This window comes from Schistocerca cancellata, chromosome 1 (assembly GCF_023864275.1).
Source record: "Schistocerca cancellata isolate TAMUIC-IGC-003103 chromosome 1, iqSchCanc2.1, whole genome shotgun sequence".
Taxonomy (NCBI): Eukaryota; Metazoa; Arthropoda; class Insecta; order Orthoptera; family Acrididae; genus Schistocerca; species Schistocerca cancellata.
Genome location: NC_064626.1, coordinates 761,657,413 through 761,675,366, shown reverse-complemented (window position 1 = coordinate 761,675,366; position 17,954 = coordinate 761,657,413). Strand labels below are relative to the sequence as shown.

Below are 17,954 nucleotides of genomic sequence, written 5' to 3'. Positions count from 1 at the left end.
GCTAGGAGAAAGTTTATTTTGCTCTTGACCAATATCTACAAGAAATTCTGGATGAACTCCCACTGGTCTTTCCAGAGGTATCCATGATGTTGTTCCATGACTGGTCCTGCAGAAAGTTTTGTCTGCAGTTCAGAAGTAGTTTCCAGATTATGTTTCCTGCCAGCCAACTTGGCCTTTCACAATTACTTTGTGTTGCGCTACTGGCTCAACACCATGAAGAATATCTTAATTTTTGCCACAGTGGTCTCTGAATGCTGGGTTGTCACTCCACCCTGATGTCTTCCAGCTCCTTCATGATTTGCATTCAGGTATGATACACATGAAGGCATTGGCCTGGAGGCATATCTACTGGCCTGGCACTGATGCTGACTTTGAACTCACTTGCGCTCCTGTCGTGCCTGCTCCTTCAAACAAGTGGACCCTGTGCTACATTTCTTGCTGTGACCCAACCCTGACCACCCATTGGATAGGGTCTATGTTGATTTTACCAGGATTTTTCAGGTAGCTATGTGGCTCGTGGTGGTGGTGGATGCCTTCTCAAACTTCCCTTATGTGGCATGGATGCTGTCCGCTACCACCCCTGCTATCATCCATCCCTGCTCAGTGATACTTGCCATTGAGGGAATGCCATTTATCTGCTTGTTGGATAATCGGCCCCAATTTATGTGAATGCAATTATGTGGATTCTGTCTCCATAAAAACATCGAACACCTGACCCCCATCCTCATTCACTGCACCTCCAACATGGAGGCTAAGTGGATGGTCCATATGTTTAAAACACAGATGCAGATGACCTCGCGGGTGTCATCTATTGAGGATGCTCTGCATCACTTTCTTGCAGTGTATCAGTTTTCCCCCATCAACAGGGTCACTCAGGTCAGAATGCTGCCCACATGCTGGCATTGTGCACTGTTAGGCCTCTCACGCCCCATGCAACATTCCCTGGCCATGTACTTGCCAGTCCATGCATGGGAGGACCTGTGTCTGGGCATGCACATTTGGCTGCATCAGGGATGAATCCAAAGTGTAATCATTGGCCACAGTGGGCATCAGTTGTCTGACATTGATGCAGGGCACATCTATCTGGCACGCCACTGCTACCGGCTTTGGTCACAGTCACAGTTGCAATCAGCACCCACACCCCAGCCATCACCTCCAACATCCAGCCTGGACACGAGGGTCACCACCAGCTGTACCTCTTGTCTTTGCCTTGTACCCCCCCCTTCCTCCCCCAGTCTCCAATATGACCTCTGCTCCCTTGGCCTTGCTCACTGGAAGGCTGGTGAGGGACTCGTGGTGTGGTAACCCGTAGAGGTGGATCCAGTCCCTCCACTCTGACCTTCCCTCATCAGTATTGTACTGGTGCAGTCTGTTGCTTCCAGCATGCTGCCACATAGTCTTCTGCCTGGCCGCCTGTGTTGGCTGCTGGCTGTGACTGGATCCTTTGGCAGGACATTCTGCTGGCCTCCCTCACCCCTACGCCCCACCCCCTTTCCCCTCCAGCACTGGTATAGGATGGCATATTCTTGACCCTATATACCAATATCAGGGGGAGGGATTTAATGTTCCTGCCCTTTGCTGGTATTAATTTGCAGCTCTGAGATGCTAAAGGTCACAGTTGACAATCACCACTGTAGGCGAAGCAGGCAGCTGTGTTTCAGTGTGGTACAGTCCTGCACAGTCCCTGTACTTCGTTGTTCTTGTTAGTGGCCTTCATTCAGTGTTCTGCCTTTCACAAATTTGGCTTTGTTAACAGATTATGTGTTCATATTTGAAGCAGACATAAAACCATTCGTCAGTTATCATGCTTTATGTCTGCATCAAGGCAAATAACTCTGTTGCTGTAAAATATAGCTCATTTTTTCAGTGAACATTTTTGGCAAATATATTATTGGGACCTATTGCACTGGTCATAACTTTTTACATTTTAGTTGTAAGGTTCAGCTAAACATATCATCTTGTAATGCAACACTTTAGAATACCCTGAAAAGCCTAGAAGGTCCTAATGTGTCTGTATCGCTAACTTCTAAACCATTAAAACACATTTCCACTGTTTCGTCATGACAATTGCAGTAAATTTCACAACACAATATGTTTTGTGGGTTCATTTGAGTAAAACACTATGATTGATATCACTGCTGTATTGCTGAACAATGCCTAATGCCTTCTCATACATTCCAACCAAGCAAATGATGAAAAGTGGTCAAGAAACCAAAGAAGTTGAGGGCTAGTGTGCCTACTAAGATGAAAGACAGCTTTATGAGAGTAAGTCATTTAAGCAGTGGATTTTCAAGGTAGTAGGCAAAAGAATGTAATGAAGGATAATTACAGATGATGATGGGATCAGAACAAGATAATGCTTCAATTGCTGGAGTCAAAAGTATTCATGAAAAGCAGTGTATATGAGAGATCAGTTTTCAGATCTTACAAAAACTTAAAGGTTTTTCATTCATTACTGAATTAGAAGTATAACAGGATCTACCTGGCAGCCTATGTAATGTTTGTGACAGACCCAGTTTATATTATTGTATAATAAGCTATTCTTATAAAGGTCTGCACAACACAAAGTACGTATGCATTGATGCCTTGGAATGAGATCTCAATGTTTAATATTTAATGAGGAATTCGTAACAGAAATGGCACTGTCCACTTAGAAAGGTTTTACTCTTTCAGTCTTTTTTAGGACAGTGCATAAAAGTCACATGAAACCTTTGTGTTCACATGTGAACATGATCTTTGTAAACATCAGTTATGTGGATAATCAGATGATGGCAACCTGAAAATCCTTAGAAGCAGCTTTTAAATATGTAGAGAATTGAATTTTTGTGCATCATTAACAGGAAAAATTTTGTGACTTTTGATCTGGGTATGAATGAGTCAGATATCAAACACATCATTTATTATGAGAGAAAATTATTGACCAATATTTACTTTCAGGAGTGTAAAATGTAGTACTGGCAACAGACACATACTGAAGTAATAGTAAGTACCTAGTTCTTACACTGAAGAGGCAAAGAAACTGGTACGCCTGACTAATACTGTGTAGGGCCCCCGCTTGCATGCAGAAGTGCCGTAGCACGTCAAGGAATGGACTCAACTAATGTCTGAAGTAGTGCTGGAGGGAATTGACACCATGAATCCTGCAGGTCTATTCATAAATCCATAAGAGTACCATGGGGTGGAGATCTCTTCTGAACAGCACGTTGCAAGATATCCCAGATATGCTCAATAATGTTCATGTTTGGGGAGTTTGGTGGTCAGCGGAAGTGTTCAGGGACCCCATATCACTCCAACTGCACATGCGCCACACCATTACTGAGCCTCCATGAGCTTGAACACTCCCCTGCTGACATGCAGGGTCCATAGATTCATGAGGTTGTTTCCATACCCATAAACGTCCATCTGTTTGATACAATTTGAAACGAGATTCATCTGACCAGGCAACATGTTTCCAGCCGTCAGCAGTCCAATGACAGTGATGATGGGCCCAGCTGAGGCATAAAGCCTTCTGTCATGCAGTCATCAAGGGTACATGACTGGGCCTTTGACTCCGAAAGCCCTTATTGATGATGTTTTGTTGAATGGTTCGCATGCTGACACTTGTTAATGGTCCAGAATTCAAATCTGCAGCAATTTGGAGAAGGGCTGCACTTCTGGAATGTAGAACGGTTCTGTTCAGTCGTCATTAGTCCTGTTCTTGCAGGATCTTTTTCTGGCTGCAGTGATGTCAGAGATTTGGATGTTTCCCAGATTCCTGATATTCACAGTACCCTCGTGAAATGCTCGTACTAGAAAATCCCCACTTCATTGCTATCTTGGAGATGCTGTGTCTCATTTCTCACGTGCCGACTATAACACCACATTCAAACTCACTTAAACCTTGATAACCTGCCATTGCTGCAGCAGTAACCGATCTAACAATTGTGCCAGACACTTGTCGTCTTATATAGGCATTGCCGACCACAACACCATTTTATTGCTGTTTATATCTCTGTATGTGAATGCGCATGCCTATACCATAAAATATCAGGAGTGCAGCTGCATAAATTATGTAGCTGCATGCCCGAAATTTTATGGAACACTGTTTGTGCTGCAAAAATATGAAGATGCACATGCCTATACCAATTTTTTTGTCACTTCATAGTAGAATTAATAGCTCCTTCAATGAAGACGAGATCTCAATGTTTAATATTTAATGAGGAATTCCTAACAGAAATGGCACTGTCCACTTAGAAAGGTTTGCAAGGTGTGCAAAACCCACGTCATTACAGGTAGGTCTCTCACATGATGGGTTCTGAGTGACTGACCTTTCCTTTGACCCCTGTCTCTTCTCCATCAAAGGAACTATTAATTCTGAAAACTAGATATTGTGCTACTTGTACTTTTATATATATACATATCTGTTACCAGCTTCATATGTTTCACCACCTACACGTAAGTATTGACCGACAATCATAATTTATTAGTTTTCTCATTTAAACTTTCCTTTGTTAAAAGTCATATTATTCATAGAAGTAGTGACTTATATTTTAGATTACTCAGGCAACTGGCAGTTTATTGTCAGCAGTATTGCTATTTACTTGCAATATCAGCCTATATTGATAATAAAACCATATGACTTGGTCTTGAGTACTGAATTTGTGAATTCCATTGCCATCAGATTTAATTAATGGCAGACATAAAAGAGACAATCATCAGATAAAGTGATAACATTCTTCTTTGAGTATGAAAATGTTACTTGGCATAAATTTACAAATCATATTACTGTAATATGTCTTTGAGGCCATTCATTTAACCATAACTGTATACCAATCACAAAATGTTTTCATGTGTAATTTAGTCATGTAAGGAACAATGTTAATATATCAGGATTTTTAGGTATATAGGAAAGAGTATTAATTATTTTTAGACTTTTCTGCTTCTCCATACGCAAAAAGAATCATAAGTAACCTGTTCTATATACTGTTGCTTTTGGGCCATTCATAATCAGTCTGTACAATACTTTGGGATCAATTTTAACTTTTTTTTAGGTGGTGAATGATGCACATTTGAGATGTATCACTACATATAATTACTTAAAATCATTTTATTGAGTACTATAGGTATAAAAAAAAGTACTTGTATATTAAGTTTGTAATTTTCTTCAGAAGTGATATAATTATAAAATCAATAATAAACATAAGTTCATGAAGCAATTATTTGTAAGAGGATTGTTGAATATGCTCATATTTTCAGGTGAAAGAAAGGTCATTGTTTGGAAGAGCGATTGTACTTCATTTACTAAAATTTGAACAGTTAATGATATTAGTGAATAATTCTTCAGTTGAACTGTGACTGAATTCTCTTTTCATTTATTTTCAGGCTTTTCCCATTTGTGCAGTTTTTGGGAATCAATTAAAAGATGTTCTAAGCAGATTACGTGAAGGAAGTAGAGTTATTGTTGAAGGGATTATTTCTCTCTCTAGAATAAAGGTCGTTTATCATTTTCAGCAATATGATGCTAATAACTTAAAGTTTTATTCTGTTTTGTGTATCATAAAAATCTTATAAGGCCATCCATATGTCTTTTTAGCATTGAGTTCAATAATAAATAATTTTTATTTTTAAATGGTGATAAATCAGTCTATTTCTTAGTGCCTTACGATTCTCATATATGTGTTTCATTGATTAAAATATTATTCACAGTAAAGTAGGTTTGTAATTACATGGTAAGGCACATGGAAACTAGAGTGATTGAAATAGTTAGTTTGAACAGTTTAAACCATTAGTTCTTTGAAAATGGAAAGAAATATGTCCATTGGGATGAGATGGTTACAGTTAGATACCTATTTTGATCTAGGTACAAGACTGATCTCATATTGGTCAGCATCATTGTTCATGTTTAACCTGTTGATTTTCTTGTGCATTATCTATTCTTCTTCACCATTGCTAATGTCATGACAGGGAACATTACCAGAAGAAATTTTACATTGTGGTCATCAAGACACCAAGAATTGGGCACCTTCTTCCAGATCCTTCTGATTACTCTAGTACTGGGAGCCCCAGGAAAGGAAGAAAATGTGGAGTCACTATGGATGTGCTGATGCTGCATAGTTAGAGTGTTTATTAGGATGCGGTTAGACAACTTAATATATAGTCATGGAGCATACCATATGACACACGAACTGTTAAGTTCTAATTGCTAAATAATTTGAGATAGTAATATTGGAAAAGGATTAGAAGTACGTTTGCATAATTATGCAGTAACCAACTTGCCACAACAGTTGTTACTTCCCTTTCCTACAGTGTGGTTTCCAGTTAATAAGACCTCTATCTCATACTCTGATGCATGCTGATATTGTTAGTGGTTCTTTAATGGAGAATATTTTTAATTCTTTTAATATAGCTTCAGTGTAAAAAATTACATGCTGTGTAAGATATTTGCTGCTGACGTGACAGTATTTGGCAAACTTGTCCATGGTTATAGTAATCACTCCAGTCAGTAATTTCCAAAATTTTTTGCTCGTTTTCCACATTATCTTGAAAATCTCATTCTTAACTGTCTTGGTGGTCTTCTACCTTATAGGGATTCTTGATGTATAAATTATAAGAAATATAGAAAACCTCTTTTTACCACATTAAAATGCCAGAAAAAGAACAGTCATGCACCCAAAATAAATGAACTACTGTGCATTATGGAGGGTAATGCTATCTGTTTCATCCTGTTTGTCATTCACTACTGCTATCTTCATATGTTTATTCAGGTTACTGTAGCCTGTAGCTTAGATTGGAAAGTTAATATTTATCGTTTCATGTTATAGGCTAGCTCATAATCATGATGACATAAAAATGACAGTGACGTGCATGTCATCTTGCGTAATATTGATCATTGGACTGACTGTAAACATCCTCATTTTCCTGTCATTTATTATCTATAACATCCATTTTCAGGCATTTCCTCTGATTGCTGTTCTTAATGGTCAAATAAGGAATACATTCAACACTTTGCAAATTGGTGTGGCCAATATTTATGATGCAGCAATTGCTTTTGGAAGAATAGAGGTGCATTTCTTATTGATTCATGTAACAGTATTCAAAAATGTGTAACTTGTTTAACTTTTTCCCATTTTCTAAGATTCCATCATTGAATTGTTCATTGTTAATTAAACTGTGATCAAATCTGTCACATAATTAACATACTTCAGCACAAAAATAATAATGAAAGTAAAGTTTATTATATATTTTATTACTTTTTTACAGCAACAGTTCAAGGCACTATCTATTTAGAGACAGTAAAATAAGTAGATACTGACAATGTCTTTCTAGGACGGAAATGTGGAAGGATACATCAATATTGGAAATTCGTTTCTGCTGTACCATGTTTGCATATGTCTGTTAGAGATTGGTGATTATGTTACCTATGAATTTATAGGTAAAATAAGGAAAAGCAACCACTCACCTATAACATACTGATGTGTGGTGCATAGACACATACAAGAGTAAACAGTTGCACACTACTGCAGCAGCAGCAATACTAATTATCGTTTATTGAGAGCAGCTGCCTGGGCACAAGGAGGTGGGCTAATGGAAGTAGTGCAAGACATGTCTTTCGACAGATGACTCAGCAGCTGCACATCAGGAGATTGGGAGGGAGGGGGGGGGGAGAAAGAGAGAGAGAGAGAGAGAGAGAGAGAGAGAGAACGAGGTGGGAGGAAGCAGTGCACAGTCTGGATGGGGAAGGAGACATGTGGACAAAGAGAGAAGGAGAAAGGTAAGGTGAGGCAGTGAGAAACAGGTTAATGGAGGCTTAGGCCAGAAGGATTGAAAGAGTGCTGGATGTACTGGGGAGACAAATCCCATCTGTGTACTTAAGAGAAACTTGTGCTAGAAGGAAGTATGTGGTGAAACAACTGTTGAAGTAATACTCCTTAATCTGCTTCAGCTGGCCTTTCTCATTTCAACAAACTACCTTGGTAGATATCCGTCTCCACATCTCTGGTGGCTCTATAAATATGATTGTTCATTTCAAGTGTGCCATCCATCAAGAACACCTCTCCTTTGACAGCAGTCACCCATTCCATGTTAAAAAGTCTCTTCCTTGCCACCCATGAATGCTGCAACTGCAGTGGAGTGCAGGATTTGTCGAAATATACTTATAACCTTACCAGAAACTGAATTGGCAGACAATATCCTATCCAGTTCATCCAGCTGAGTCACCTGTTGAAAGACCTACCTCACATTATCCCACTACCCTCTCCTTGTCTTGTGTGCTCTTTCCTACCCTGTCCCCACCTCCATCCACACAAGCAACTGTTCCAAATAAGTGATAGTGAATAGTCAGTCTCACCGAAGCTGCAGGAGTGTGCGTTTGGGTGGTTGTGATGTGTATGAAGAAGTGTACTTTAGGTAGAATATCAACTTGAAAGTTAGTGTTTATACTGTTTTCTGCTACATCTGTTCTACGGTGAGTGATTCCCTTTCCATTATTTTATGTATTGTTCCATCCTGGAATTCCATTATTGTTTTACATATGATTGTTGATGTTTTCCCGGAAATGTAATATTGCATAGGAATTCAGACAAGTAGCTGGGACATCTCCATTCCCCCCCCCCCCCCTCCCCCCCCTCCCCCCCTCCCCAAATTTAGAACTGAATACTTTGCAGCAGTGCTCGAAGTGACTCAGTTGCTGCTTCTGAGAGGAAATTCATGCCTTGGGGTGACAGTATGGGAAATATAATGTGCATTTGTTATAAATGAATTGGATGACAGAGCAATTCCATAGTCCATATGATGATGAAATTGTCAAAGAATTGAAGCAAAAATTATATGTAGCCAATAAGTCTAGAAAAACGTCAGGTTGTGACTTACTGGCTCCACTATTCTGATGTATTAAGAATATGTTGGGAAAGTCTGAGGTTGTGTATTATATGGAAAGCAAGAAAATTAGATTACAATAAAGAATATTAGATGTTCTACTAGAGAGCTACAGAATGAAGTGAAAAGAAAGGCTGTGAAGTTCTATTTTGAAGATGAGGAACTAGACTGATTCTGCTCTGAAAAATGAGTGCAACCAACAATGGTACACTGTAGTACGGTATTAGCGAATGGGTAATTTGTAATAATGAGAAACTACTGTTCTGAATGTTCCCTAAGTTTGACATGACAAAATTTATGAGATACTTCCAAAGCAAATCCTGGAAAATGTGTTGACTTTTGTCCCCTGATCATTATATTTTAAAATTCTGTGCAACAAATGTGCCCCCCACTGTTGGTATTAAAAAATAATGGATATGCTTCACACCAAATTAAGCTTACGGTGAATGAGAGAATACAGGACCCTTTTCTGGAAGAGGAGGGTATCAGGTTAGTGATCTTTCTTCCATGTATGGGCATGTCCCTTCAAAAATAACAAGAGTAATGAAAAAATGCTAAGTGAAAGAGATCATTTTGCCTGCCAGCCAAGACAGCAACTCCTGTGGGGACTATGAAGTCAAAAACATGTAAAGTTATAAGTGAATGTGGGGAGTGTTATCTAGGACAAATCTCATGCATGGCTGAAGTAAGTGTGTTGAATTTCTGTGACACCTACCTTCTTCAACTAACTAAATTTCTAGTCGTTGAGCATTGTATTTCCACTGGTCACTCAATTAATTTGGCCAGCATTCAAATCTCAGTCACAGAGCCATATTTGTGTGATTTAGTGACCAAAGAAGTGGCAGAAATTTGAATGGCAGAAATATGGATTACCCAGAACAAGTAATAGATCCACTTATAGCTCATCTACTTTCTCACAGGAATTTGTATTATCAGTCTCTTCTCCTTAGCATTATGATGCTTACCATCATTTGTAACAATGATATATTTAACTCTTCATCAATGTGGACTCATAGCATCTAAATGTATTTTGTCATGTTTTTACAAGGCACTCTGATGGTTCGATATTTATTTTATTTTATTATTTTTTTTAAGACTCATTAATTTCTCCATAATTGTGGAGTTCCTTTGTCACTGTGTTATCAGTGAAACAGTTCACAGTAGGATGAATTTCACATGTCCTCTGTGAGTCATGTATCATGGCACTGGATGGAATTAATAGACACAGATTTCCACTCAGAAGTCTGTCACTGACTCACCTTGATAAAAAATGGAGAATTTGCAGCTATAGTATTTGAAGGGAAATACACGTATGGTACAGACCAGTAACTGTATGAAATTATTTCTGAGTGTCACCATTAGTGAGGAACATTTTGATCTAAGTTCACCACACATCTAAACATTGTGATGTTAGGTCACCACACATCTATTAGAAAAATGTATTTACTCATCTAGTTTCCTCTCTCTGTCTCTCTTTGTCTCTCTCTCTCTCTGGGGCTCCTGGCAACATGCTGCTGCGTGTCGGCATGGGCAATGACAGTACAGGCAATGAGGCGGAGAGGGGTGGAAGGGACACAGAGACCTTCATTTCCATGCTGGTGTCCTCAGGAACCACTGCTAGTGTCCTGGAGCACAAGTTGTACCTGTGCGGGTGTGGGAGTAGGAATGACTGGCGTTCCAGGTCTGACAGAGCTGGTGGTAATGGTGCAGGCGGTCGGCACACAGAGCCAGTTGGTACGACAGCAGTCCAAACCCTTCAGAGTGTCAATAATTGTAAGGCACCACCCATGGGTGGCAACCACAGTGGCTTGCAGTTAAGAGGATTTTGTCCCATATAAGGGTGCCCAGATAACTGAGTCTGGCATAAAGCACCCAGTGTGCCCGGTCTGGGGTTCCCTGGGCTGTGGGGCCAGGAGGAGGAGAGTATGTGGCTGCTGTCCATGGGGCCAGGTTACAGTCATCAACATCGATGGTTCTGTAGGTTCTCAGAAACATTGTCAGCATTGATGTGGTGCTGGAAGTGCCCAACAGTTTCAACATTCATTGTTTAAACATTTGGACCATATGCTCCACTTTACCATTGGAGGATAGGTAAAATGGTAGACTAAACAGATGCCATTGGAGGTGCAGATGCCATTGAAGCTGTCACCATAAATTGGGGCCCATAACCAGACATCATGTTGCAGGGAAACTCTTTGATCACTAGAATCAGGACAAGGGCCTTGAGAGTTGTGTCAGTGTTGATGGACACCATGCTGGCCATGTATAGGTAGCTAGAATAAGCATCCATGACAATGAGCTACATAGAGCCGAGAAAAGGGCTAGTGAAGTCCAGGTGAATTTAGTCACAGGGGCAACAGCTGGTGGGCCAAAGGGGTGAAGTACTGCGAAGGAGCAGCCTGGTTCCAGGCACAGCAGAACGGCTGTGCGACATGGCCTCCGCTTCTTTGTTCAGTCCCAGCCAGCAGGAATGGCATCGTTCAGGGATTTTCATCCATGTTATACCCCATGCCCATTACGGAGAAGTTGCAAGACCTGAGAGCACAGGGTAGGTGGGATGAGTACGTGATGAGTATCAACCGCGAGGACAAGCAGGAGAACATACACTAAACTTTTTAGTGGCAGAGATGATCACTGATGTGTCTTTTCACTTTGCGAGTAGCTGTTTTGAGCAGGTGCCAGCATCTTGGAGAATCAGTTGCTCGGTATCATTAATGTAATCGTTCCTCTGTGCTGCACTGCACCAGTGCCATAGAGAGAAGCATCGGCAAACGAAAATTGTGTCAGAGAAAATGGCATAAGGCAGGATGCTCAGTGCAGCAAACGTTTCAACTGTGTGAAAGCGTGGTCATAGTCAACCATCTGCCTGAATTGCATGCCATTCTTTCACAACAAGTTGAGTGGATGCATAATGTGGGCCACTCATGGAAGGAACTTATGATAATAATTCACCTTTCCCAAAAAAAGCCTGCAGGTTGTGCATGTTGTGGAAGCAGGGTAGAGAGTCAGTGGCGGAAATGTGGCAGTCAGTGGGCTGGATCCCTTCTTTGTTGAGCAAGTGTTCAAGGCATTCCACTTCCTCCTGAAAAAAACTGACTTTGTGTAAGAGGCACAAAGGTTGTACCAATGGTCCTGGTGCATACTGCCTGTAACAGTTGAGTCATCAAGATAGATAGTACAAGCAGGAATGGAGAAGATTAACTGTTCCAGGTATCTCTGGAAGATTTACTGAGCAGAAAAGACCCCAAAGGGCAATACTTGAATCTGTATAAATCAAAGGCAGTGTTGATGACCACAATGCATTGTGATTCCTCATCCATTGGGATCTGAAAATATGTATCTTCAAAAATATTCACTTCCTGCAAGCTTCATGAGGAGGTCCTCTGGACATGGTATGTGGTAGGTTTCCAATTATGCCAAGGGATTAATTGTCAATTTGCAGTGTCCACATAGTCAGAGAGCGTCATTTGGCTTCTTAATACCACAAGGGGTGTGGCCCAAACACTGGTTTTAAGAGGTTCAATTACCCCAGTTTCAAGGAGGTGACTGAGTTCTTGCTTAACAGCCATCCATAAGGAAACAGAATAGGCTGTGCTTGGCAGAAGCAGCACACTGCATCTGAACATAAGGACATACGAGCCCAGAAATTCATTGTGCACTCCAAGACATGTTCAAATAAAAGCACAAAGGTGTTACAGAGGTCACTCCTGGAAGAAAACTATGTTTCAAATGACGTGAACCTAATCAGTGAACAAAAATCCAAAAGTGGGAAAGTGTCCAGACTGAAAATGGTGCTAGCAGAGTGACTATTGAAAAAAAAAAAAACAGAATTATCAGCCACACAACCTTTTGTATGCAGCATTGGGTGTGAATTGATCCCAGAGAGAAGGGTGGAGCCAAGTCAGGGGAACCAAGATGAGCATATGTTTGGATGTTAATCAAAGAAATGGTTGTTCGTGTGTCTACCTGAAACAAACTTCCCAGTTTGCTAGAATTTCATGCACTGTCTCGAGATGCATGTGGGAAGTGGCATCTGACTGCCCGGATGGTTGACAACAGACAGTGCAGAGATGCTCATCTTTCCCGCGATGGGTACAGTGTGCCCAGTGATCCAGACAGTATGCCTGTGTGTGCTTTGAAGCGGTCAGGACATGACAGGAAGCCCTGCTGCTTATGCCGATGTGGTGTGACAGGCTGTTCAGAGGCTATTGACACATCCAAAATCAATGAATCACAATGCCACCATCAGGAAAAAGACATATAAGAATTCCACCCCCCAAGGTGATGTCTGGACTGCCACTACTTGGGGTCAAGCCATGAGGCATTTATTTGCAGCCTGTGCGATCCTGAAAGAGTGCATGATTTTCAATATATCATGGGAGCCAACTGGACCATTACATCTCAGATATAAGAATCTGCATCTGAAGGTTTGCAAACTGGGTTCATACAAGTAAAATCACAATGTCGACTCTACCCTTGCAAATCTGTCCCCCACGAATGGTATGACTGACCAGATTGCTTTTGATATAGATGGAACTCAAGGCACGATATGACCACATAGAACTGTTGTGATTAATAATCAGACAGCAACAAGCACATGTCAAATGTGAGCATGACAAGATTCGAGAATGAAGCGAACTTGTTTAATAAGATAAACATCTCTAGGGAAGTTTGAGACCATTGGAGAGCATTCTCAGGAACCTGAAAAATGACGAGGTACTGTTTCAGCTGCTGCAAGTACATGTCTCAATCATCTTTGGTGTCATTAAATGACCGGAAGACAGGTGGGTGGGGTCTCCTCCTGGTGACCACAGTCTGGATGTGTTGGGAACCTTAAACCTGTAAGCGACCTGAAAAAAGCTGAATTTCCTCATGGAGCAATTCAGTCTGTCATTTAACTGCCATTGCTGTTGCTGTTCCATGAGCTGCACAAGCTTTACACCCATGGCAAGCCTCTAACCTTCTTTCTTGTCATCAGTTATAGTGACTGGAATCAGACAAGACTAGGAATGACATGAGAGCCGCGGGAAATTGGCTTAGTGGCTTGGGGAATCAACAGCAAGCTGCCAGAAAGTAAACAGGTGGACAGCAATGAGATAAAGACAGACAATGGAGATAGCATGGCTGAATAACAAGTCCAGCAGTATCTAAGACGATGCAAAATAAGAACCAAGACAGCAATGTGTAATAAGTTCAGTACAGTAGCACAGAGAAATCAAGACTGATTGTGGAGGTGATGGCCTTAACTGGCTGCCACAGGCACTGATAAGCCAGCAAGGTGGGTGAGTCCTCATGGCACCACTTGCAGCAGCAACACCAGCACCTGCAGATGTAGCAGCACTGTGTGGCAGCTATAGTTGAGTTCCATAGCTTCTGGCAGGCCTTTGAACTTGCTGTGCCAGGATACAGGACCTTTATTTTCAATATTATGTTATATCACAGTGTAGATGTTCTAGCATTTCATGTCACACATTATCATCAACCATTAAATTTAAAAATCAGTAGCTGGTCTGTTCCTTTATTCCGTTTCTAAATTGAGATACAGCAACAAAACTCTTAGCTATATTATAATTACACACTATACACACTGTATCATCATAAGTTGTTTAATGATTCATCTCTAGTTTTTAGGGTCATAACAAGCAAATTCATCAATAAATTTGTGATAGGGTGTTTCTTAGTATCATTTCTGATGAACTTATACTTCCAAACTCTCTTCATTTGTTGTATCTCAGTTCACTCCTTATCACAGTGTGACTGTTTATTAAATGAGATACCAAGAATTACAAATTTCACATAGTTATCGGTGACATGAAAGGTAAATAATTCTAACACATAATCAAACAATGTAAAGAAGTTTGTTGTGGAATTTCAATATAGTGAAGGATGAAAGAGATTTGTAACTGTATATAGAGCTGTCTGTGCTTGGGAGTGATTGAATTTTTTCTGTTACCTTTCTTACTTTTGCATGTTTGGGTGGAGCACACTTTTCTAACTTTTTCTCTGTTTTAGTGTACTGCTGGCCTTTCATATAACATAAAACTGTTCTATTATTTGAAAGCATACTTGTCATTCAATGATTTATATGAATATTCATATTTTTAATGTTTCAATTTCTGCAATGAAACTAGTTATTCAGCATTACTCATTACATTTCTGCCTTTAATGTTTCCTGTTGTTGCAGAATTCATTTAAGGATGATCTTGTTTATAGGCTTTGAATTTGCTTCTGTAATGATTATTGATAACTCTGCACATAGTTGTAACACAGTGTTCAGTGGTCTTTTGGTCTACTATAAACAGAGAATAATTGTTTTAAAAAAGAAATTAAAATACATTAATGTCTGTGTAAATTGCAACACTTAGAAGGGTACATGCAAGCGAAAGGAATTTTATAACATAGATTAGGTAAATGATCCATTAGATATACAAGATGGTGTAAGGCAACAAGATGCATTGCTGTGCTTCCTTTTTAATACTAACTTGGAGAAGGTCATGAGGGATGCAAACCTCCTGTCCATGGGAATGATCTTCTACAAGTCAATGCAGATACTACTATATGCCAATGACATAGATACAGTCTCAACAACTAGAAGGGCAGTGGAGGAGGCATTCTTTGAACTTGAGCAGGTCACTGGGAATATGGGAATGAATATAAAACAGGAGAAAACAAAATATATGACTGCTGGGAAAGCATGGAAAGAGAACATGCCACCCTCAATAACGTTGGGCAATTATAGTTTTGAGAGAATTGACCAGTTTAAATATCTGTGATTGATAATCACCCATTGTGATAACTGGAAGAGAATTGTTGGTGAGACCAAGGTTCACAATGAATTGTGAAGCCACAAAAGAATAGATGAAGAAGAGGTATAGTACAAACACAATTATTATTACAGATATGATGGTAAGTCTCCCCTGACCTGCAGTTCTGGGTGACTTTTCTGAAATCTACCCCTTTTCCTAGATCTCCCCAGTCCTTCACCTTCACCCCTCTTCCTTCCCCTTCAGTCCTTCTCCTGAAGAAGAAGCCACTGGCGTTAAAAGCTTGCAAAATTATTACCTTCTTTAATGTGTGTGTTCTGCCGCTGTTTGGTGAGTAGGTTTTTTCTCTATCCAGTTACATTACATCATTGATTTCTGCTGCACATACACATACACTGAAATCAAACTGATGGAAACACACACACAATTTTAATGTTTGACCTATTAGACAGCAGAATTATTCTGATGGAGAAAAAGAAATGGAATGAAGTTTTACTTACTCATGTTCGTGGCCAATACAGATTTGTCCAGGGTGGGAAAGAAATATATAATTCAAAAGAAAGTTGTGACAATAATATGCAAAACCATAAGTAGTAGTTAATAGTTAAACTGTGTGAAACATTAAGTAATTGTTAAAGGTTAAACTACCTTGCTCCTCAAATTATTTTTGTATCCACATTTGATTTACTGCAATTTTCTCATAATCTTTCCACAACTTAAACAAACCATGTTTGATAACTACAGTGTTATGCTACACTTTTGCTCTCAGAATAAAATCCACACTTTTTGAAAAGTGCTTGAGCCAGATTATCATGCCTGCACACTGTGTTACAAATATTTGCTGTTAAGTGTAATACATTAATGCAAACCTTTAACTTATTTCTTAAGTGATGGATAAATTTTTGAAATTATTCTAACAGAAACTTCTGGTGCTTGAAGATATGATGTCCTACATAACTCGTCCTGTTGATAAAACTCAAGCACTGTGTATTAACAATGGAAGCTTTGCAATGGATGGACCTGTTGTCTCTGATGTTGACAATAAACCAGGCTACACTACTTCTGAGTGAGTAAGAAAAGCTTTTTCACTGTACTGTAAACTTATGTTATATAGACAATGTTGTTAATTAATTAATCTGGTTTTCAGCACGTGGGCCAATGCAGGAGACAATTCTGATGCCACTGAAACAGAAAAACTAAAGTCATACATTGCCACATCTGAAAAAAATGAGAATATTATTTCTGATATTAATTTACTTGTTTCAAAAGTAAGTATAGCTCAAAAGGTCAACAGTAGTCTAAGAAGGAGTGGCTAAACCAGCCTTGCTATGAAACTTTATGATTATATGTAGTATCAACAGAATTGTGATTGAGCTTGGCATTGTACCTGCAGGACCCAAGAAAAAAATGAAGCAGACAACAAAGCAGTATTTAGAAACAAAACAAAATTATCATATGTATTTTGTTTGATCTGTGATTTTCACATTCATGTCTTTGCTGTCACCTCATTATTACCTGCTTTAGCCTTTTGATTAAACTTGGCAGTACATTTTCATGAAAACATTATAGGAGGAGTAATGCGTCCTTGATTTGTGGCAGTCAGCACACCACAAATACCTCCCAGGTTGTGCCAAATGATGAGCACTTCAGGAATCTCAGCCTTCACTGACTGCTCGATATGGGTTTGGCTTGACTGGCTTTCTTGATGAACACTGCCAGTCCTCTATAACTATAAGTCTTGGGCAAGCTTCAGGGCCCACAGTGTGGCACATCTGGTGTAATGTTATGTTGTTACAGTGAATATGGTCATGGGTTAATTGCGTGCATCATGAGGGTGATATAAACTTCTATAAAAAAAGAAAAACTCAACCTGAGGGTGCACTGTGTGCCAATGGGATGGATATCTCTTGAGGTTAAATAGTCATTAGCGGGCAACCTCCGGGAAACCTGCTGCATCTCAGTTGTATAAGGCTACCCCATGTAAACGAGCCTCTGTCTGGGCTGACTCATGTTTGCCTAGTGTTTATGAGTATACCATGATGAATCTATTACTTAAAAATAATCCCAGCAGTATAGGTGAAACAACAGGGAGCAATAACACCCACTCAACAAAAAGGGCTTTAGATAGCCCACTGAAAGATTCAGCTCAAAAGTGACAGTCAATGAGGAATAGGATACTTATTGTGTCCAGAATGTGTTTTTGGTTTTTAAGACACAGGAAATAAACTCAGAAAATGTGTCACCTTTCTACATAAATAAACAATTAGAATGTGTGGCAGCCACACTGAAATCTATCAGACCTTTGAGGAATGTCATACTATTGGTGGAAAGTGCCAC

General features: G+C 39.8%; 1 protein-coding gene across 7 annotated transcripts in view; it reads left to right on the top strand.

The window, feature by feature from the left end:
- Positions 1-17,954, top strand: part of LOC126186509 (ATP-binding cassette sub-family C member 5-like) — a 532,505-nt gene that overhangs the window by 222,447 nt on the left and 292,104 nt on the right. For 3 of the 7 annotated variants that reach the window (XM_049928217.1, XM_049928220.1, XM_049928215.1), the window contains 3 exons: positions 6,931-7,041; positions 16,538-16,683; positions 16,765-16,885. In XM_049928217.1, coding sequence (XP_049784174.1) covers positions 6,931-7,041; positions 16,538-16,683; positions 16,765-16,885 — 378 coding nt within the window. Of the gene's footprint in view, positions 1-5,361; positions 5,473-6,930; positions 7,042-16,537; positions 16,684-16,764; positions 16,886-17,954 lie in introns of all 7 variants that reach the window. The other 4 variants (XM_049928219.1, XM_049928216.1, XM_049928221.1 and 1 more) reach the window with 2 other exon arrangements.